Source organism: Anguilla anguilla, chromosome 2 (genome assembly GCF_013347855.1).
Source record: "Anguilla anguilla isolate fAngAng1 chromosome 2, fAngAng1.pri, whole genome shotgun sequence".
In the NCBI taxonomy this organism is placed as follows: Eukaryota; Metazoa; Chordata; class Actinopteri; order Anguilliformes; family Anguillidae; genus Anguilla; species Anguilla anguilla.
In genome coordinates, this window is record NC_049202.1 from 31,700,128 (window position 1) to 31,723,939 (window position 23,812).

Here is a 23,812-nt window from a genome sequence, read left to right on the forward strand (position 1 = left end):
GATATAAGGCTACCAGCCACCTTCATCTTGTGGTGATTAAGGATGGAGGCTGACATTGGCATGATTTACAGAGACAGTGCTGGGTAACTTGGATCCATACATTCACAGTAGTATATTTTGAATGTTTCACTTTCAAAAACTCTGATTGGAATCATGTTTTATTTGATGACATTAGCAAGAAGGTTGGCAATTAGTTTCTGATGAAGAGGTGTGGCAGTGTACTCCAGAAGTCTTGCAGGTAGGAATGATGTCGAACTGGTGGTGTTGAAGTCTTTCTTTTGCTGAAAATGTGTACGTAATTAATAACTTCACTTAAACAGTCATAAGGCTTATCAATGTGACGGCACAGTACACATTGAATTTAAGTAGGCTAAATCAGTCCAAAGCATAACATTCATATGAATCAAAGTGGCATAAATCTCAAACTTTGTTTTTCAAATTATTTCATGCAAAACGATTCCGAAGTATTACTGAACATCGGTTACATAGTTTCTTAAACATAAAACATTCAAGTGCTGTTAATATAGAGTACTTATTTAATCATTAATCTCCTAATGCAGCAAATGAAAGCTCTAGTTTTAAAACTGTTATTATACTTAATATGACTTGCATGCATGCATAAGTTGGAAAGATGTTTCAATGAGCAGGAGTGTTGAACATTGCAAGACAACAGTGAGCTGTAAAGTTGCTCTCTATATCCTTCGGCATTATGCAGTGGTGAGGAATTTTAGACCTCAGAAGTGCTATGGTGTCCTGCAATCAAAAGACCAAGTCCAGAAAGTTTAGTGGGAGGTTCTCAGTCCAGAAAGAAATTTCAGTTATCATTGGAGGTTCCCAGTCCACAAAGATAGTTTTGTAGATGTGGGATGTTTTCAGTCCCAAAATCTGCCTCCCAGTTGCTGTGGGAGGTTGTTAGCTCTTAGTCTTTGTGGTTCCAGTTCACAAACTGCAATCTTTTCCCAATTGTACACAACACGTTTGTGGCACTGCTCCTTTATTCTCTGACTCTCCATCTGGAATGTATACATCATATTTCATACAAATCCATATTCATATATCAGTGTCAGTGACTCCTTTGTGCTCTGAAAACTATCTTGAGCACGGGACTGCCGAGTGCTGAAGTGTGTAGCATGTAAAAATCATCCGTTCTCAGTTGCAGCACTGACTACTGAGTTCCAAACTACCTCTGGAAACAACGTCAGCACAAGAGCTGTTCATCAAGAGCTTCCTGAAATGGGTTTCCATGGCCTAGCAGCCGTACACAAGCCTAAGATCACCATGCGCAATGCCAAGCATCGACTGGAGTGGTATAAAGCATACCGCCATTGGACTCTGGAGCAGTGGTATTGCGTTCTCTGGAGTGATGAATCACGCGTCACTATCTGACAGTCTGATGGACGAATCTGGGTTTGGTGGAATGCATAGTGCCAAGTGTACTGGCCTGAGTGGTACCAACTGTTAAGTTTGGTGGAGGAGGAATATTGGTCTAGGGTCGTTTTTCATGGTTTGGGCTAGGCCCTTTAGTTCCAGTGAAAGGAATTCTTAATGCTTCAGCATACAATGACATTCTAGAGAATTGTGTGCTTCCAACTTTGTGACAACAGTTTGGGGAAGGCCCTTTCCTGTTTCAGCATGACAGTGCCCCGGTGCAAGGTCTTTGAACAAATGGTTTGCTGAGTTTGGAGGGAAAGAACTTGACTGGCCTGCACAGAGTCCTGACCTCTACCCCATTAAACACCTTTGGGATGAATTGGAATGCCGACTGCAAGCCAGGCCTTACGCCCAGCATCCAGCACCTCACCAATGCTCTAGTGGCTGAATGGAAGCGAATTCCCACAGCCATGTTCCAAAATCTACTGAAAGGCCTTCCCAGGGGAGTGGAGGCTACTGCAGCAGTAAAATTGGGTCCAACTCCATATTAATGCACATGGTTTTGGAATGGGATGTTCAACAAGTACATAGGGGTGTGATTTTCAGGTGTCCACATACTTTTGGAAATGTCATGTATAATGAATTCCAATAGGGATAAGGTGTTTTTAACCCTAGTAATTTGAAGTCCATTGAATCTTATTTTGAATACTTTTGATGTTGTATAGGAGTTACAACAGTATTCATTGTAAACCTTGTCTCATGACACAACCATAGGCCACTGTCAAATAGTGAATTGGTAGAGATTATTGATTACGTTGTTGACTTTGCCAATGTTAGTTGGGAAAAAGTATGTGTGTTATAGCATGTTTTCTGCCTTTTCCTTCTGTAAGAGGAAAAATAAATACTTTATATTCTCTCTTTCTATGTTGATGGCTACAGTAACTTTCAAATTGGTGCGCTTATAGCCTACTATGAAACAGACCTGTTTGTTTGATAATACGATGAGGCTGAATTGAGAAAAGGCTGACTGTATTCTTAACGCTCACTTTATATCACATTACATTTTGGCATTTAGCAGACTGCTAGACCAGCTGGATTTTTTAACACGTTTTTACGTACAATCCATTTATACAACTGGACATTTACTGAAGCTCCTTGGTTAAAGGGCCCACCTGGGAATTGAACCTACAACCTTTGAGTTATGAGTCTAGTTTAACCATTAGCCTATATTACACTGCCACCCTGTAGTATATCCTTGTACATCCTTAATGTTGTCAGTTGAAGGCTGTGAGATATTTATGACCCATGCACTTTGTAGCCATGAAGGGCCCAGGCCAGCGAGTTCAAAGACTGTACCTCTTGAAGGAGGTCTTTCAGCTTCTCTGTGTATAATCCCAAACCTTGAGGTCAGTAAGGAGCATCCTAGGGGAACATTGATCCCAGGGGGAAATCACTTGATGTTGCACAGATACCATGAGGTGGATGTGTACTCCTCAGATCCCAGTTCCGTTGGGCCATTCAGAGTCGTGTTTGTCGCACTTGTGAGAAGCATGCAGGGCTCAGAACAGTGCCCAGGAGAAGATTCGCTGTGCTGTCACGTAGCACGCAGCCTCTAATGAAACCCCTTTGTCTGACTGCAAGCAGCAGCCATCTCTCTCGGGCTTCTGACCCCTCACGTGTACTTGCAAGCTTTGGCTCAAATTTGTGGGTCCCCCCTTCCCCATGCCCCCAGCACTATGGGGCCACTTAGCATTGCTGTGGCTGTGGCTGAGCTGGGCTGCTGGGCCTCCTCAGTGGTTGCCGTGGCGGTGCGCCAGGGCTGGTAACCTGATCCAGCCTTGTTATGGGAGGCTGGGAAGGGTGTCTTGAGTTTTGACCGTTGAACTCTGTCTCTCCTGACTGCAGAGCTCTCCTCATGCTGCTTTGGAGTCCACTTATAATAGGCATACCAGCACTGACATGTGGTCCATCTTACATAAGGTGTACCATTGTATGTCATGTAATTTAATGTAGTTCGTAAAACAAAGTGAATGCCCCTGTTTCTTACAAGTATTTCCAGACACAAAACACTAAGTAATTGTTACTAAAGGGGCATGTGCGAATGCCATCATGGACAGTAAAATTGTAGACTGTGCTCAAAGTACCCCCCTTCTTCCGGCTTAGCCAGTGAAAAACGTGAGTGAGTCAGTAACTTGGATAGCTGTTTTACACCCCCTCCCTCTCGATGGAGTTGTCTTATTTGTACAGCTGTAGAGGCCTACTCTGTTCTGAAGTGTTCACGTCCACATCTATATTTAAACCCTTCTTCCTCCATTGGGAAGTGGATTTAAAGTCTCTCCAGCAGTCAGCTAGAAACATTTAAACTTTAGTTTTATTGCTTAGTCAATTGGTAGAACAGGACCACAGAAAGGGGGTTAACATTTTGTTTTATAAGCTAGGGCAGGGGATGAATAGAAATGTTTTATTGTAATGATATTCTTTCATTGACTTGGTTCTTTTCTGCTCTGGTACGTTTACATTTTTTGATAAGTCATGGATTGAGTTCTCTTCTACTTTTAACTCCTCCTTTCTTTGGGTCCATAAATGCCATTCAACAAAATTATTTTTATTTAAAAAATGATGAATTCAAAATCCTAAATTAAAAATAATTATTTTTATTGTATCACAAATCAATAGTAATAATTTAATATTGTGACTGTTTGATACAGTGTTTCTTTTCTGGATTTCTGGTGTGGTAGTTCACATTTGAAATAACTATATTCTGGCCTATTTAATTTGACTGGGGATATTTTTGCCGTATATTGGATTGTTATTCTGATAATTGCAACATCAAAGTGTCCCGTATATACAATATATGCTATGGAGTGGACAAGCGTACAGTCACTTAATCACTTCATTTGTTTACCATATAAAATACATGTTTGTCAGTCTCTATAAGCTGAAAGTGACTTACAAAAGTTGTAACAAGTAAATTACTCGAATTCTAGGTTTAATTTTTACTGAATATCTTTTGTCATAGCAATGGAGTGTATAGTTTCATATTTAAATATAAAACAAATTGGCAGTGATTTTGTTCTTCAACTTAAATTTGATCCTCTTATTCAACACTGGTGAATAATAGCAGGGCCCTCTTTTTGTTTTTGTAAGTGATTTCTTTACAAAAAAAACTTTTTTCTTTTTTTACTGATAAAGGTTTTAAGACCTTTTTCAAAAGGGAGAACAGCAGTGTCTTTTCTATTTCACTACATGGCATTGCATTCTGTAAAAAAAAACAAAACAGCATTTTCTAGCCTGCCAAAATACAGTTGGCTGGACTTGCCTGTTGTGAACTTCAGCCATGAGGAAAAGCCACACCTCCATTTCCTCTTCCTGTTTCTGTCTCAGCAGGACAGGCAGAGGTGAGCAGAGACGCAGGCAGAGAGAAGTGGGTTGAAGGAAGATTAGGAGAGGGGAGGGGAGGGAAAGGGAGGGCTCGGAAGAGGGGTGGTGGAGCTCTGCTCTGCCAACCACAAACTGACATAGTCGTAGTTCAAAGTTGCAAATACCTTTTTTCAGCAGCTGGCTTTTGTCTGCCCTGCACGATTCTGTTTTTGTGTAGGGTAATGTTTGACTGTTTGTAAGAGGGAAGTAAAGGAATCACTCTCATGTCATGAACTGAACTTTTAAATGCAATTTCTTCAACTGCTTTGCTTTTACAGGACTACTCTACCTCCATAAATACGTATAATGTCAACATACAAATGCAAACGTAGTTCGTAAACGTACCTCTAGGAGTAACACGTTTTAAGGACTGTTGCATGGTACATCGGTTTAAACAGTTAACTGTAACTTTCGTATCAGACACAAAGATTTTCTAGAAAACATGAAATCAATTTCAGCTCCCATGCGATATGAAGTTGTAATACTGTAACTAAATGCTGGTTTGCTGAAGATATGTGTGAATTTGCTCATACTATGGTCATTTGATCGTTGTTCTTTTCCTTCTCATTTATAGTTGATGGCCTGGAAAAGGCCTCTTTGGCAAATTCGGACGCGGTAGTCACTGACGCCCAGACGCCACAGCTCAAGCAGAGGGGCAAGCTCTCCTCGCTCGGCAAGATCTTCAAGCCCTGGAAGTGGCGGAAGAAGAAAACCAGCGACAAGTTCCAGGACCTCTCCAAAGGTAGGCCAGAGCACGAGGCTCCTCTGCTGCAGTCTGTGGCAGTAGGCCAGAATATTATAAACATTTTTCAATGAACAAGCCTAGGCTGCAGGCAAAGTCTTTCTATAACACTTTACAAAGCTGTCTGTATAATGTAATTCCTTCTAGCTGGAGGTTTCATTAGACCATAAACACAGTGTTTTAACTGTTTAAAGCCAATATTTCCACCATGCAATCTTATTTTTTTGTACGCCCAAAAACAAGCTTTTCGGTAATATGTAAGGATGTTGATCATTATCTCCGTATTGTAATCTGTTGGCCTATATTGTTCTGTTGTTGAGCATGTGTCCATCTGCAAAAGTGTTTTCATAGCACTGATAAAAGCATTCAACATGAGAAAAGACTGCCATGTCTAAATGTACAGTTCAGACATCGCAGGTTCATGTCTACATTATGTCATCAGCCAACTATGAGTCTACAGCAGCGGGAAGCTGTTGGTCTGGTTCCATCTGAGGTAGAGTAGGTTTGACTTGGCCAGGGTCCCTTGGCTACGGCTGTATTAGTTTGTCCCAGTAATATTCCAGGCTACCACAGGCTACTGTGGGTTGTCAGCGAGAGATCTGCCTCCTCTGGTCAGCACAAGCTCTCCTGTAGTACTGCGTGGCCCATAGATTGGAAACTAGCAACAGGGTCATAGCTGAGAGCAGCAGAGAATGATTCCAGCCGCTGAGCTCCTAGCGTGGGAATAGCTGGCATAACGTTGACTTTAGAGGAATAATTGTCAAATCCAAATTGTGGAGAGATAAAGGGTAGATTGAGGGAGGGGAGGGGTGGGGGAGAGAAAAGGGTATAATGTTATTACATTTAGAATTGGTACCAAGTAGCAAGACATGTCAGTTGAGCATCTTATTATGGCTGTTGTTATTGTGCTCTGAAGTGGCTGAAGGACGCAGTCAATGTTTATAGAGCGAGACATCCGCACCAAAATCCTGAGCAGGCGGCAATTATGCACGCTGCCTACTCGAAAGGCGCCTTTTTTCAGACCGTGAACAAAAGGATTTTTGCATTTCACTGATAACCATGAGCTTTGGTGAGTCAGATTTGTTTCCAGCCCCATTCCAGTGAAATGCATGCAGCACATTTGCGTCATCGCCCACTACCATCGCTGGTTTTTTTGTCCTGGCTTTTTTGGTTATATTTTTTAATATGCAAATAACACAGCATGTTCAAATCTAAAAATGGAATAATCTGCAGTGAATGCATTAACTGTGGTTTATTCAGTTTGGTAAATCATATGTGGGGTCCCTTTTTGTATAATGTCCCTTTTTAAAACTATTTTGTGTTCTGCAAAAGAATAACATATTTTGAGCTGCTGGATGTCTCATCGTGTTGAGGTGCTGTTTCAGCAAATGGATGGGTCCCACAGTCCAGGGGCAACATGGTGATAATTGTGGTGAGAAGGGTTAGGCTGGGATCCACGTCCCATCGCTCACAGACAACCCCTCTGGTCAATCGGGCAGTCGCGGTGTGCTTGCTAAAGGGCTGCACGAGGTGGTGTCTCCCTCCGACTCATGTCTGCGCAAGGGTGGTCTGTGCTGGGGCATGGAAAAAACACACGGTTCTTCGGAGAGCGCATGCTTGTCCCCCCCCCCCCCCCCGCTTTGGCCATGGAGGTTGCAGTATGAGCATGGCTGTGCGTGATTGGGCGTTCAATACGGAGGATAAAATGGGTGGCGGAGGCATTATAAGGTCTTATGATTTGTTGTTGTAATGCAATTCCCATCAGTTGTTTCGCCTTGTAGTCATCATAGACTTTCATGACTTTGCAATGAATTGTGGGAGCTTGAGGCAAGGGAAACACAGAAGTGATGTACCTGCGGTCCCAAAGTTCAGAATTGCCTGTGCAATCGACAGTATTCACAGTCATCGTTAGGTTATCCCCTCTGTGTCAGCGTACTGCCCATGACTATGTGTCATACAATTGGTTTTTCCCCAAATTTGTGTGAATTTTAGAGGATGAGATGCAGACAGATGGTGGCCGCTTCGTTCTGCCTGGTGTTATGAAAGTCCTGGATATCCTCCCCGGAGAAAAATAACAGTGTTATCACTTTATTGCTGGTCACAGGTGGGGCAGCATTGAGTTCTACCCGGATCCCCTAGTATTGGGATGAATACGTGTTTGATTTTTGGTCAGCGATTTGTGATGTTGTGCCTTTTAGTTTTTAAGTTTGATGGGATTCTTGCTACGTTGCATGTAATCAACACAGAAATGCTCTGAAATTGCACACAAATGGAAGAGGGTGTTTTGAGGATTTCAAAAGATGATGAAGGTTTGCACAGATAATTGGTACTATGCACACTTGATGCGAAGCCAGTGTACTTTGCACTCAAACCCATCATTTAAGACCTTGTTTAGCAACTGCAGCTGGTGGCTCTGTTGGGAAGGGGCATTTTATGAAGGATTTCGCATATTTTTCAGTGTAGTTTAGTTCAGTATGTAGCCTAGTTGTTATATTGTTTGATTGTATATACTTTTAATATGGCTATTGAAATCCACTTGTATGACTATTAATGAAAAAAAAGACTTTTAATGAAGTACAGCTTTAAAAAATGATGTCTCAGAATTTGAGAGAATTCATAGAATTACACTTTTTGTGTAGTTGAGCACTATTTAGATGGGACAGAACAACCTGACGGTATGTAGCGGAAACAAATGTAAATGGGAATTTTAGGAAATTTAACTTTCATGCAAGAAATCTTTTTCTTCATTTTGACAGATGACTCTAGATATCAGAATGAAGTTGATCTGTGTTTCCCAAAATTCTTCATTCCCAGTTGTTCACTGTGATCCACCAGCTTCACTCAGTTTGATTTCTTTAATGCTTTCCCCCCTTTTGGAATTCCCAATCTTTACCAGCCGTTATTGCCGCAGCCTGTGCTATCACTTCTGGACAGCACAGGAAAGCATGTGCTCTCCTCCAGTGCTAGAGATTGCCCTGTGGGGCCACTGTCCTTAACAGACTGGAACAATGCTTTAACATGTTGAGCCAGTCGGCAACCCTTCACTTGACGTCATTTGCCCACACATCTTGTAAGTCGTAAAAAAAAAAAAAAAAAAGCATGTACATGCAGTAAAATTCTAATTTTGCTATGCCTAATTATACCACAGCGGGTTGGACCCAATTTTTGGGGTCGTTTCCGGTGCCATGGTACTTTAATGGAACTCTGTGTGGGGGCGGGTAGGGTTCGGTGAGTGAAATCTCAGGCGGCACTTTGCCCTCCTAAATATACGTCAGGAAGGTTTACCTTAATGAACAATTTAGCATTGCTTTAGAACTGCAGTATCTCTTTTCCAGTCAGAGACAGCTTTTCACTTGAAACAAAATAATTGGTTCACATTAAACCTTTTAACACCTTAACGTGGTTGCGAGGCTGCTTATGTAGCTTGTGTGTTGTGAGGCACTCACATGAGATTTGTATTTTTGTACTGCTCATGCACTAAAACTAAGAGGTGTTTGAAGGACACTGGGGACTGGACTTTACACCGTGACTGCTGAACTCCACAGTTCACTCTGCTGCCCATATCGTTTTGATTCTTTTTTTTTTTAGTTCAGTTAAAGCAAAGGATATATTTCCACAAACCTGCTGCCTACTCCCTGGATAGTGTTTGACAATCTCCCCTGTTTCCCCTGCAGTGTTGGAGAGGAAAATATCCACCCGACAGACAAGGGAGGAGCTGATCCGAAAGGGAGTCCTTATTCCCGATCAAGGTGAGTTTTCCATTCGATGGATGGAAGGGTCGGAAACGAAGAGCGAAGGCCTGTTCCGCGGAACCGTGCTGCTTCTGCGCCTTGTTAATGTATGTCCAAGGGAACTAGGCTGTCCAAGAAAAGATTTACAGCCGCAATAACGGCAACGGTGTCGCTGGCGTGTCGGGGGAAAACATTACGCTGCAGCCGTCTGATGTTCCCTTTTCTCACATGTGACATTCAACACCCCGCTGCCTCTGGCTCTGCCCCCGGGCCCACTGCTCCGTTCAATCGGCTCTCAGTGGCGCGGGAGAGGTCTTGGCGAGCGCGGTCACGGTGGTATCGATCGCGAGACGTCACATGCGCGAGCGGAACAAACGGCAGCCAGCAGGCTTCACCCCCCCCGCCCTGAGCCCATGCGCGTGTGCATCAGCGACGGCGCAGGGCGGCGCAGACGGTAGAAAACAGGCCGGCGCTCGAGGCCACCGCGCCTGGTGGACGACGAGTCTCCTTTCAGCTGCAGCCGCGCAGCGGGAAGCGGAGGCCCCTGAAGGGGGGCGCTTGCACAATGCTCCTATTTGTACCTGGCCAGAGAAGGCGACTGCGAGCGCCACGCCTCTCATTCAGCAGTACCAAAAAGGAAAAAGTACATGAAGGAATCGTGGCTATGGTTTAGGCGTGTGGAAAGTTATGACATATGGTTATGACCTGGGGAAAGTGCATGAAAGTCCTTTTGAGGATTTGAAATGGAAAAGTACATAAAACAAACCTAATAAGCACAGATAAATACAGGGATGAAGATACCTTCATCAAACGTATGACGGCAGTGCATTTCCTTGGATTCTGACATGTAGGTGTAAATTATAGCTGGGCACTACATGACAAACAACTTAATGCAGAGTGCAATGTTACGTTGCCCCTCGACACACATAAAGCAATAGAACAAGAAAGAAGCATAAGGATAAAGCAATATGGAGGTGATGCAGCTCACAACACAAAATCTTGAGTGCAATGCAAGTGAAACAGGACGTTCACATTGAATGAAGTGCTCCTTAAAGTAGGCTATGATAAGGTACCAGCAGATAAGGTACACCATAAGAACATACCTGTTTAATGGTGATAACAATGGGGATCCCTGTTTCTCACAACTTGTGCGAATAACTGGCTGCTGTAGAAGCAGAGTAGACACTCTTGACACACTGCCCTTATTGTAGCCTCTCTGGACAGTAGGTGTGTGGGGTGGGGGAGGGAAGGCAAAAGAGCAAAGGTGAGAGGTTTTTGTCCAGATTGTCACATTTTTCCAGTGGTTTCTTGTGAGCTGTGAGTGGCTTATGTATTTTTGGTGAAAAACTGCCAACTCATAAAAGTGTGCCGTCATTCTCCTGGGGATTGATTTATAGTTCCCGCTCCACTGCAGACAGGTACTTGCTGTATGGTGCCTTCCGGAAGTCTTTACCTCCCTTGAACTTTTTCACATTTTTCATTGAAATATACATTGACATTTTAATTTTCTACATCACCAGCACAATACATGAAGCACATTTAGGATGCAAAAAAATATATTTTTTATTTTTTATTATTTTATTCATCTTTTTAAAAAAAGACTTACATGTCTCATTGTCAATAGTTTGTAGATAGGCCTTTGGCAGCAATTACAGTTGTTGTATACATTGTATGATTTTCCCCCATTCCTCCATACAAATTTTCTCCAACTTGGCCTAGTTAGCCAGAGAATTTGTTGTTAGACCAGAATTTTTTGATCATACCAAAAATTTTTATTGGGACTCAAGACTGGGCTTTGCTGTCATTAAGGGCAAGATTGATGGAGTCAAATACAGGTTGCATTCCATGAGAGATCTGCCTTGGGTCATGGGGTACTGTTGGAACATGTGTTTTCAACTTGAATGCAGATCTCTTACAGAATGAAACCGGTTCTCCTTAAGGATTTGCCTGTATTTGACTCCATCAATCTTGCCCTTGATGATGTCACGTTTTCCAGTCCATCCTGTTGAAAAGCGACCCCATAGCATGAGGCTACCACCACCATGCTTGAGAGTTGGGGATGGTGTTAGGCATGAGGTGATGGGTTGTGTTTGGTTTGCAAATAAGATTTTCTTTCATACCAAATTTAACGGTCAACTTTAGTCGGACACTTCCTTGGTCTTCATGACAGTGTGACTGATCTAATGTGCTGTTTCAGCTGAGACCTCATAAAGTTTGTGATTTAATTCTGCAACCATACAACTGAACACAGATGTATTCAAAACAAACATAAATGGACCTTGTTAATTTGTAAGAAAACAGACCCAAACCTAAAACCCCCTATTAACATCCTAAAATAATTTATGTTGTTAAGGGGTGGACACTTATTTAATATAATCCTGAAGGCATTAAATACTTCCATTTGACTTTGTTATACTGCAAAATAAGCAATAAAATAAGCAATGGGGTGTGAAAACTGTACGTTGAATAAAGGGGCACTGTATTCCCACATCTCTTGACTGGTGTGCTGGTGCTGATTGAACTGGCTTTGATTACAAAGATCCAGTTCAATTCTATGCAGAATTCTTGAAATGGGGGCTGCTGAGTGCTGTCTTGCTAAGACTTTGGGATTCAGGGTAGAAATCCACAGACTGGTGGGCATGTAAGTGGCTCAGATTCACCAGAGGATGAAGACATTGCACATATTTCAGGAATGACTGTTGATTTCTTATTTTTTTATTTTTTGGTTTCAAAGATTCAGAAGAACCTATAAACTCAAATGGACACACTGCGTCCATCAGCGTGGAACCTGTGACTGAGGAGGTCAAAGTGGACATTGAGGTTCAGGATGACTCGCAGGGAGGCACAGACGACAAAACAGGTAGAGCATTGCGTGAGTAACTTCACATTTGAGGCTCTGAGAAAATGCTCTTGAAAGCCACAGTATTGAAAGCATGAATTGCTCATGAAATGAGACGGCAGGTTATAAAAACAGCTTCCAGTAATAAGCTCAGTCATTATTAAAGTACCGCTTTGTGTGTCTTAACATTTAACCACCAACTCGCATTTTCTTAATGAAAGCACCTTTTCCTCATGTCATTTTTGTCTTTGGTGTATGATAGCTCTAAACCCAGCACTAAAAGTCTATTACTACATCCAGCTATGCTTGAGTGTGGGTCAGAGGAATTACATTATTGCATTCTGTCTGCTACTCCTGTAGAGTTTAGTTGGTATTAACGATGGACCACAGGGAATCTGTGACATGCAATGGTAATTCTAGTGAATAAAAACCATTGCTCCTTACCATCAAGCATGCCTGTATTTGAGATCTATATATATTGTATTTATACACATCATGAAATGTCACCTGTTCATTTTGTGTAAAAGGGATTCAAGTAGCTGAGATATCAGCTTGTAATGGCAAGGCTTGAGGTCTACTTGCTAAATTGCATCTTGTCGCTGGAGGCTATCAACAGTTTTGGCACATAAAATATGTACGATGAAGAGGCGGTATTAAGGCGCCTATATTGTTTGTGCTTTGTTGAGCACTTCTACCAAGACCTAAGGGCATCACTCAGAACAAACATCCACTGTTTTTAATCTCTCTGATGCATGAACAAAAGTGTTTAAAATAGAAAATGAAGCTAAATCCCCTCGTATACCTTTACAAAGACTCCAGGCAGTCTCATGTGTTGATCCAGCAGAGATGTCAATGACCCTATCAACCTTTGCATTTGTTTGTGTAGCTGTACATACATGGTCAGTCTGCATACTTTTTCCATCGGGCTGCTGTTACTCTCCTCTTGAAGCCCTTAAATCTTCCTGTGCAGTCCGCTGTTAGATCTTCAGAGACTTGGTCATGGAGCCTCCATGTTTGTGCTAGGTTTTCTCTTTCCAACAGAGTTAGCCACTCCCTAATTGTAATGAGCTTGTAATTGAACACCAGTCTGTATTAGCCACTTTAAATCATTCAGGTTAAAGCCTCATTATGTTACAAATGAATTTCTTTAAGTTTCTTACTTCAAATGATGGATGGGTTAAAAAATTTGTCATCACAGAGTATTTTTGGAAAATTTTATTAATCATGTCAGACAGAATAATTAGGTAAATAGCGAAATATTAGGACGTACAAAACAATTTTCTAAACTCTTTGGGATATTACGAATGATTATTATTTATTTTTTAAAAATTTAAATTCTTTAATTCAAGTAACTTTGCATGTAGCCTACTTTTGCTTTTACTTCTTAAAATGTAACTGTCGATACATTTAGCGCCTTATTCCACTTTACATTATACTGTACATTTTTTTTTTCATTTATCTTGAACCTGCACCATTGCAAAGAACAGCAAACGAGAATGTGAGGAACAAATATGTCACAATGAATGGGGTAGAGAAGGAGGGGTGGAGATTGAACGTTTTATCTGAAGAACAGGGTAAAGAACAAAACATTTGTTTGGAGGAAAAACATAAATTCAGGCTTTCAGAAACCAACAAATACCATGTTCCAGATCATGTATTATAATGAGGTTTATGTAAACAATGGCTTGGGTCAAGTAAGGATATCTGTTTCACACAGGCCAGTGCAAGCCAAGAAACTGCTCTGAAGGCTGCCAGTGTTAGAACAGCGTTCTCTTATGCTGCTGTGTTTCTACTTTAAGTTGTTCTCTGGCAGCGCTGTCTTGTCACACTCAGCAAATGGAAAAATCCCGTAAATTGAGTATACATAGGTGGAGGGGTGGCTGGGGGTGAGGGTGGGGGTAATCTGAGTACTGGAACAAGTTTACGAGGCAAAAGGGGTTACATAATGATATTGTAAAACAAAAAAATATATAGAAAGGAACAATTACAGGGCGATTTAATCTTAAAAGGACGTGAAAAGCATGTGAGTCTGTGACTGTATTTCCGACCATAAACAGAATGTCCCATTTATGAAAGCAAAACCATACAACTAGCAATAAAGACTGTATTTCAGACAGTAAATGTAAGACTGAAATCCCTTTCAACTGATAAGGTCCTGGTAACTTGCATAACCACTTTGTGGACAGTTCCTGCTAAAATGAGTGATTATGAATGGATATTAAAATGTATGAATTCAGAGCTGATATTGATATGTAAACTTAAATCACTTAATACAAATTAGTAATGAAAGTGTAAGAAAACATGTTTGATCATACTGTGTTCTTTGATGTGTGTATTCACTGTGGGGCCCTTGAACCAAGGGATGCAATATTGCAATGCAGTGTTGTATGGCACAAGAGAACAGATCTATTAACAGTCAGCTGAGCTGAATGGTCCCGATATCACATGAATAACTGGATTGTGTGCTCCTACTTTACTATACATCTATACCCTCTAATATAAGGACACTCTCTCTTTCAGTTAGCTTTCTTCAGCGAACAATACCAGATGTTGCAACAAGATGTTTTTAACACCACCCTAGCTTAAGGTTTATTTTCACTGTTAGTTTTTTACATAGTGGACAGTTTAACTGTACATTGAGAAGATTAATGAGGAAACCAGCATACCTGCTAATTAAACCTGCTGCATTTGTATTTCCTTTTGAAATGACTAACAAAATTTTTTTAACTAAAGGGTTACCTTACTACAGATATACCACAGGCTCAATAATGTTTGGGACAAAGACAATTTTTTTTGGCTCTGTACAATTATAGATTTGGAAGCAAACAATTCACAAGTGGTTAAAGAGCAGATTTTAAGCATTTATTTAAGGGTGTTTTTATACGTTTTGGTGCTGTAATTACATAACCCCAATTTCATGGCACTATAATGTTTGGGACATATTAATGTTATGTAAATGAAAGTAGTCATGTTTAGTACTTGGCGCAAATCCTTTGTATGCAAAGACTGCTTGAAATCTGTGACCCATCAGACATCAGCAAGTGCTGAGTAGTATCTTCTTTGGTGATGCTCTGCCAGGCCTGTACTTCAGCCATCTCCAGCTCCTGCTTTTTTCAGGGGATATTGCCTTATGTTTTCTCTTCAGCATATGAAACACATGTTCTATTGGTTTCCGATTAAGTGACTGGCTTGGCCAGTCAAGAATATTCCAGTTTTGGGCTTTGAAAAACGTTGTTGCTTTAGCAGTATATTTGGAATCACTGTCTTGCTGTAGGATGAAGTGCTGTCCAATAAGTTTGAATGATTGAACCTGAGCAGATAAGATCTGTATACTTCAGAATTCATTCTGCTGCTATCAGCAGTTACATCATCAATGAAGACAAGCAGGCCAGTACCTGTGACAGCCATACATGCCCAAACCGTAATACCCCCACCATGTTTCACAGGTGAAGGGGGTGCTTTGGATATTGGGCAATTCCTTTTGGCCTCCACACTTTGCTCTTGCCACCTCGCTGATACAAGTCAATCTTGGTCTCATCTGTCCACAAGACTTTTTTCCACAACTCTACAGGCTCTTTTAGATATTTCTTTGCATACAGTAACCTGGCCATCCTGATTTTGTTTACTTCTTGCAGTGTATCCTTTGTAGTTCTGTTAATGAAATCTTCTGTGGACAGTAGTCACTTACACATCCACGCCTGCCTCCTGAAAAGTGTTTCTGATCTGTTGGACTTGAGTTTGGTTGGTTTTCTTCATTATGGTGAGAATTCTTGTAGAGGTCTTCCTTCTCGTGCCAGACTGTTTGTGATTACTGAACTGAACATTGGTCTTTCATCTTAATAATGCTCCAAACAGATTTTGGTAAGCCTAAGGTGTTGCCTATGTCTTTGTTTTTATTTATTATATCTCTTCTGCATAATGGCTTGACTTTCATTGGCACAACTCGGTTGACAAACGGTAATAATATACTCCAAAGGCAATCAAAACCACAGAGTCAAGACTAGATAGTGAAAGCTCTCTTATACCTGCACTAAAGAAGAAATGGAAGACACCTAACTAATCATAACCACCTGTGAAACCATTTGTCATTTTCCTTAATTTTATGGAGGGGGACCCTGAAATGGGGGGACTATGTATAAAAAGTTGTATAATTTCTACATGGTGAAAACAAAATGTATTAGAAAATACCCTTTAATAAAAGCTGAGAATTTGTGCTTTGATCACTTGTGAATTGTTTGATTACAAATCTAAAATTGTGGGTGCAGGGTCAAATCAAGAAAAAAAATGTCTTTATCCAAAACATTATGGAGGTCACTGTATAAGCTTTGGTTTCATATGAAAGTTCTATTACAGATGGTACCTCTCCCAAACCTTTGGCCCTTATTCTCGCACTCTCTGTGGCTTTCTGACTAACAGTAAGGGGCACTGTGTCCGCATCTACTCCCGTAGAGAAGAATGACAAAAGACCTGTCGCAAAGGGGAACCCGTCACAATCACTGGACACTCCCAGTAGAAAGTCCCAAGCACCTCCCAAAAGGAGCGGTGGGGCTTCGGGCACAACGGCCAGGAAGGAGGGAGCTAGTAATGGCAAAAAGTTGCCCAAAGGTGGCGGTAAGCAGCCCTCTGCCCCGCCCTCCAAACAAAACCCCCCGAGCAATAGAAGTGGGATCGGTGAGTATTAGTGGTGGCCAGCGCAAAGACACAGTCTTTCTGCATGACGTGGTTCTTTGCATGCAAAGTGGTCCCAGTCTCCTTTGACCTCTACTTCATCCATGTATCGGGGTTTCAGAGTTCAACACAAGGCCGGCTATAAAAGAGTACTCCCTGAATGAGTGAAACGTTGGCAAAAATGGAACTGCAAGTCACAGAATCCTTAAAATGTTGGCCAAATACAGAGACTAAAGGATCATTTTTGTGTCAGGGATTTTGATTTGCCACTAAAGATAAATTATGCTCAGGGAATATTAGGTGGGGTTCTTTATTACTGAAATGACAGGATCTGTGCTTCACTGTGAATTTGTGTGGCAGGTATTCAGAAAGGGGAACAAAATTTAAAATAGATCAGAAGCACATGGTAGCATTGCAACTATTCAATTGCAGCAAGGACCATCTATAATAGTGAAGAAAGATTCTATATTGAAAACTAGCAAATCCATATCTACTTTTCAAATAAAGCTTTGCTGTAGTTCCCTCTCTAAGAGATGACACAGAAGTGCTTGTTTCTGTCTTTCCAGTCACCTGTGTTGTTTGGGCAAGCTATTGTATCCTGCATGCCACCATGCCATATTTCAGGGGCCTGTGCATGACTGCAGCATGCACGCATTTCATTTACATTTGTCAGGTGAGAGGTACTGTAGGAGGATCTGTAGTGAAACTATCCCGCTCATCAACATCCTGTCTGATCTCCTATCCTGTGGTTTGTGTGCATCTTCTCCTGAAGCTAGTGTGTATGGATGTGTATGCCATGTATATGGGTCAAAGACATAAAGTGATTCAGTACAAAATCACCATGTTTTTATACAAGATTGAGGAGTTTCCTGCCATGAGATGCGATTCGGTGTAAGCATAAATATTTTTTCTGTGCATTACTAATAAACACAATTTGACTGGCTGACATCTATGCCAGTTTAGAAATCTGAAATTATAGTACCATGAATCATGTGATTTTGTGCGTTTCACAACACTTACATTTTTATGATTTTTTGCTTCAGCCTCAGGTAAAGGATAAAAATTCAGAGAAAATTCTTTTCTTTCTTTGAGACTGAGATTCCTCCTGTGCCTCAGTCAACAAAACAACTTTATTGTATTTTATTTCTTGGAATGTCCCTCGACACAGATAGCATGGAATAGAGTCATTGTGGATGTATTGTTTATAAGAAATGTAATAGAATTTAAAATTTAATAGGGCAGTTTCAATAGAAAAATAGCATGATTTATGCTTTCAGAATAATGGATCCTCCATCAAAATACTTTATTCCAAATTACAAATTAGATCAGTTTGGTCAAAAACAAAAATGTATTCTTTGTTCTTATCATTTTCTCTTCTGGCTGTGGTGTTCTAGGATGTGTGACTCTTTAAAAAATATTATGATCTTTTCACAACAGCCAAATCCTCGCATCCCAAGAAATCGCCGGGGGCATCCAAGAACGCATCCCAGCTTTCGACGCAGCCCGCCTCCTCCTCAGCGACACGGAACCGGGACTCCAAGGAAGGAGCCACGGCTAAGGGCGGCGGCTCGGACCCCGTAAAGACCGAGAAGAAGCGGGGCAGACGGACAGACCCTGCCAAATCTTCAGTCGCGCCCAGGGCCACCCCCGAGCCGGAGATCCGACCGGCAGACGGTCTGGAGCCCGCAGTCCGGGAAGAGGTCCAGGGTAAATCTAAAGCCCCCAGCTCTGATGAGAAGCCCCAGCAGGACAGGCTGACTCAGACTGGGGAGGACCCCAAGTCACCCCTGGAGTCTAATGACCAGAGTATCACAGAGGACACTTCTTTCACTGAGTCCCCCAGTGAGATTTACTCAGATTGTCCTGAGGAGCCCTTGGGCAAAGAGGGGGATGGCGATGGTGATGGATGTAAATCGAACAGTGCAGACAGCCACACAGAGAGCCCCAAACAGTGAGTGTGATTGGATTACATTGGTTCTGGTGCAATGAACTTATTTGCAAATTGTCTTGTTATTGGAAGCAGGTTTAGATAAGTTGCTGACAATCACCACTAAGGAAAGGGCTGTCAGTTAACTTTAAAAACCTAAAATTTGGAATTCAATTAGGCTACTTATCATAAGAGGATAATGATGAAGCTTATGTGGACACACAAAAATCTTTGTTTTGTGTTTCTCTGTGTTCTTCTATGAGCTCAGGGCACAGGGTCTACCAGCCTTCTTTGCACAAGATGGATGTGCAACATGTTATAGAAGATTCTTAAGAACGCTTAATGCAGCAGTGTGTGCTCCTGGTTCTTGAGATTCTTAGTTCTGAAGATTTTAAGATACAGTTGAGGCCAAAACTTTACATACACCTAGGCTAAAGATATAAAGATAAACTCAGTTTTTCACAACTCTGCACATTTCATGTTACCATACATTTCCTTTGGCAAGTCAATTAGGGCATTTACTTTGTTTCCATAAGAGGTCATTTCAAAATAATAGCTAAGAGACATATTTATTTCAGCTTTTATGTACTATATTAGATTTTCAGTGGGTCAAAAGTTTACATTCACTTTGTTAGTATTTGGTGACATTGCCTTTTAATTGCTTAACTTGAATCAGATTCTTGCGGTAGCCTTCCACAAGCTTCTCATAATACTTTGCCGGAATTTTTGCCCATTCCTCCTGCCAGAGCTGGTGTAACTTTTTGGTTTGTGGGCCTCCTTTCTCAGACATGCTTTTTCAGTTCAGTCCACAAATTTTCTATGGGATACAGGGCTTTGTGATGGCCACTCCAGTACTTTCACTTTGTTGTCTTTAAGCCATTTTGTTACAACTTTGGAGGTATGCTTAAGATCATTGTCCTGCTGGAAGACCCAGTTGTGACCAAGTTTAACTTTGTCGCTTTCTAGAAATTTGGCTGCTAGAAATACATTTTGGTTTCCAGATTAATTTACCTCATACCCCACTGGGCTAATAATGCAAAGCAATGCTACAGTGGACATGAACGGTTTGTGATCGTAGCATTCTTGGGGATTCTTTATGTCTTCATATTCCAGAATAGCTAAATAAAATGTTTATTAAGCAAGCATGTTCATCAGTCTACTAAAGCCAGATAATTATCAGAAAGGAGACAGATAGTTGCCAGGTGCTTATTCACTTACAGTGGGGGAAATATTCAACACGTCAACAATTTTTTTATTAAACATATTTACAATGCAGCTATTTACATGAAATTTAGATCAGACATTGGTATTAACTCAATAAAACTACACAGCTAAAGAAATTGTAAAATTCCAATCCATAAAAAGGTTATGTGCAATAAAGTGGAATGAAACAAGAAAAAAGTATTGAACACAGCTGATTCCACTAATTAGTTCTCCTACTTGTGCTAATGACAACAGCTGGGTTAGTGCATGTTGATGGAGCAAGTACATGGGTTAGTACTTCCACTGTTTGAAACAGGAGTTACCTACCTCTGAATGCAAGTAAACAAATAATTTATCACCAAGTTGTCACGCAAGAAATGTCTCATCATGGGTAGAGGCAAAGAGCTCTCTTAAGACCTTCGCGACAAGATTGTTGAGCAGCATAGTAATAGAACTGGTTACCGACAGATTTCTCAACTCCTAAATGTTCCTATAAGCAAACCTGGGGCCATTATCAGCAAGTGGGAGGAACATCACTCGACCATCAACCGGCCACGCACAGGAGCTCCTTGTAAGATTTCTGACCGGGCAGTCAGAAAGTTAGTCAGAAGAGTAGCCCAAGAGCCAAGGACCACTCAAACAGAGCTCCAGAAAGACCTGGAAGCAGCGGGTACAGTCGTCACAAAGAAAACAATAGCCAATGCGCTCCACCGCCATGGTCTCCATTCGCGATCACCCCGGAAGACTTCATTACTGAAGAAAAGACATGTTCAAGCTCATTTGAAGGTTGCTACAGAACATTTATAGAAGCCTGTAGATTACTGGGAGAATGTAGTCTGGTCAGACAAGAAAAAAATCAAACATTTCAGCAACAATACAACACACCATGTTTGGAGGAGAAATGGCTCTGCATATGACCCTAAAAATACCTTACCTACAGTGAAGTTCAGAGGTGGAAGCATCATGGTATAGGGCTATTTCTCTTCACATAGTACCGGCAGAATGCAAATTATCGAAGGGAAGATTAATGGAGCCATGTACATGGAAATTCTTGAGAAGAATCTGTTGCCATCCACCAGGACGATGAGGATGAGACGTGGGTGGGTCTTCCAGCAGGACAACGATCCCGAACATACTGCGAAGGTGACTCGCAATTGGTTCCAGAGGAAGAGGATAAAGGTGTTGGGATGGCCCAGTCAATCTCCAGACTTAAATCCGATAGAAAATCTGTGGAAGGAACTGATGATCAGGATTCACCAGCGGGCCCCCCGGAATCTTCAAGATTTAAAGACCGTCTGTGTTGAAGAATGGGCCAAAATCACACCTGATCACTGTGACAGATTAGTTTCTTCATATAGGAAGCGTCTTGAAGCTGTCACTGCAAACAAAGGCTTCTCCACCAAATATTAAAAATATTTCAGTTAGCGTGTTCAGTACTTTTTTCCTCTGTCATTCCACTTTATTGCACATAACTTTTTTATGGATTGGAATGTTACAATTTCTTTAGCTGTGTAGTTTTGTTGAGCTACTACCAATGTCTGGTCTAAATTTCATGTGAATAGCTGCATTGGAAATAGGCCTATGTTTAATTAAAAAATTGTTGACGTGTCGAATACTTATTTCCCCCACTGTATTCCTGTCCCAGTGTTCTGTGTAAAGTAAAGCAAGATAAAATGTTCTGTAAACAGGTCTGAACCAGTGCCTAAAACCAGTTTTAGGCACCAGTTTTAGGCACCCAAAAAAGAGTGTTCAAGTATGCAAGAAAAAATCAGCTTGTCATCGTTTAGAGAAAATCATACAATGTCCCACCCCTAGATATGTTTACATGTTTTCTGCCATAGAAAGAGTATTTCTGTTATACATCGATTTAGACATCTGATTGCTGTTCTAGATTTCTGTGCAACCCAGTTGCTTATATTTCACTTTTACCATCTCTGCCACCGATTTAGTATGCTAGCAGTCACATTAGCCATCCTTCACTGTAGTGTGACAGTAATGACAGGGTTTCAAAGGAGAGTTTTACCCTACAATACTCTGTTGTACAATTCTATGTGTTTCCTTCAGGGTCGCAAGTGAAACGAGGGGCACAGGTGATAGACAGAGGGCCCACGTGTCTATCCCAGACAGCCCTGACGTGACGGTAATCCCTGACAGCAGCAGGGAGTCCCAGGCCAGCGACTCGGACTCTGATGGCCCCATCCTCTACAGAGACGAGGAGGAGGAGGATGAAGAAGACGAATACACTTCAAGTACGAAACTGCTTTGATAAGATATTCATTATCAGCTGATCAGTAGCTCAGAGCCAGTTATGGAAGATTATGATGACTTTGAAACATCACTTCATGTGTTGAGCCCGCTCCAGTATACAGTCAATATGTGAGAGTGACATTATACAGTCAATATCAAAGAAAAGTGGATGTTTTTTTATTAAATCTGACACATCCTTTTCAAAGCATCAGGCATGAAGCTAATCTGTCTTGGTGGCTTGTTAGAACGATCTTAGTTGATCCCAGTTTTCCACGAGTGCCATACTCTGTGTTGTTTGTCTGTGGCTGAGATAGCACTGGTATAGCTCTCCTGGTCTTTCTACTACATGGCCTGAAGCCATGAATACTTGTTCTGCCATCAAAGGCGAGGATGCCTCTCCTTTTATGTAGGAACGCAGGAAATGCCAGGGTCTGTGCACATGCCAGGGCGCTTGATGCGCCCAAGACGGTTTGTTGTTGTTTGCATGGCCTTTTTTGGTGACACTGCGGATTCTTTATGAATCCTTCCTGCCTTTTAGTTCTGCTGTTTCTGAGAAGCCCTGGTCTTTCCCACAAGAAAATAACAACAACAGCAAAAGTAATAATAATAATAATAATAATAATAATAATAAATTATTATTGTTGTTGTTGTAAATATTATGTATTAAAAAAAATGTAAGTAGATATCATAACTCACGTACTTTTTCATTATTGGTTAAGTGTTGCTATTGGTTACATTTGGCCATTGTTACTTTTTGTGTGCCTGTGTTTTAGGATCTATATCTAAAATATGCACATACAGTTAAAGGCTAGTAGTATGAAAGTGATACAATCTTTTGTGTTTTGGCTCTGTACTCCAGCGTACTCTATTTGGATTTCAAATGGAAGAATGAAGTGCTGTCAGCTTTAATTTGGGGGTATTCACATCCATATTGGGTGATCTGTGTAGGAATTATAACCCTTTTTACCTTTTTTTCTGCTGAAGTATGCCAAGTTTGCCAGCTTTTTATATCTGTGCAAAGTCTCAACCAAAGCACACCAGTATTCTGGGGCACAGTCAAAATAATATGTTTTAAAACAACATTGACACTGCACCTCAGAATATTGGCGTGCTTTGGTTGAGACTTTGCACGGATATACACAGTTGGCATACTACCAGAATAAGTAGTTTTCGATTAAACCGTGCACAACAAGGTCTGTGGATGTTCGTAACCATGGCATTATATTTGGAGAGATGTTGCAATTTGGGTTTTTCGAGTGTACATTTTTGGCACTTTGAACGTCACCCAAACTTTGTCCCATTGATGTCAGTTGTATCAGGGTGAGCCTTGGCGGATGTCTAGAAAACTTCAACTAAAATCTCAACATAACTATCTGGAAGGATAGATAGCCCTCTGGATAAGTGGAAACATAGCTTGATTTAATTTTTTTTGGTGAAGTGCCCCTTTAAAGTTGTCAGTCTGCACCAACCTCATATTCATTGTTTCATTTCAAATCCAATGTACTGGAGTACACAGCCAAAACAACAAAAATTTTGTCTCTGTCCCATTTCTTGTGTGTTTAACTATATGCCTAAAATTACAGTCAACAGAAATGATATTTATTAATCAAGATACTTGTAATGGAGTGTGTGCCCTGACCAGGAAGAAGCAGGTATAGATAATG

The 23,812-nt window shown here is 41.2% G+C and overlaps 1 protein-coding gene across 6 annotated transcripts in view; it reads left to right on the forward strand.

Annotated features, from left to right (window-relative positions):
- The window catches only part of phactr2 (phosphatase and actin regulator 2), a 92,461-nt gene that overhangs the window by 62,035 nt on the left and 6,614 nt on the right, over nucleotides 1-23,812 (forward strand). For 3 of the 6 annotated variants that reach the window (XM_035404984.1, XM_035404987.1, XM_035404986.1), the window contains exons 2-7: nucleotides 5,366-5,533; nucleotides 9,208-9,282; nucleotides 11,999-12,136; nucleotides 16,520-16,774; nucleotides 18,209-18,722; nucleotides 21,966-22,150. In XM_035404984.1, the coding sequence (XP_035260875.1) occupies nucleotides 5,366-5,533; nucleotides 9,208-9,282; nucleotides 11,999-12,136; nucleotides 16,520-16,774; nucleotides 18,209-18,722; nucleotides 21,966-22,150 (1,335 nt within the window). The remainder of the gene's footprint in view (nucleotides 1-5,365; nucleotides 5,534-9,207; nucleotides 9,283-11,998; nucleotides 12,137-16,519; nucleotides 16,775-18,208; nucleotides 18,723-21,965; nucleotides 22,151-23,812) is intronic. The other 3 variants (XM_035404985.1, XM_035404988.1, XM_035404989.1) reach the window with 3 other exon arrangements.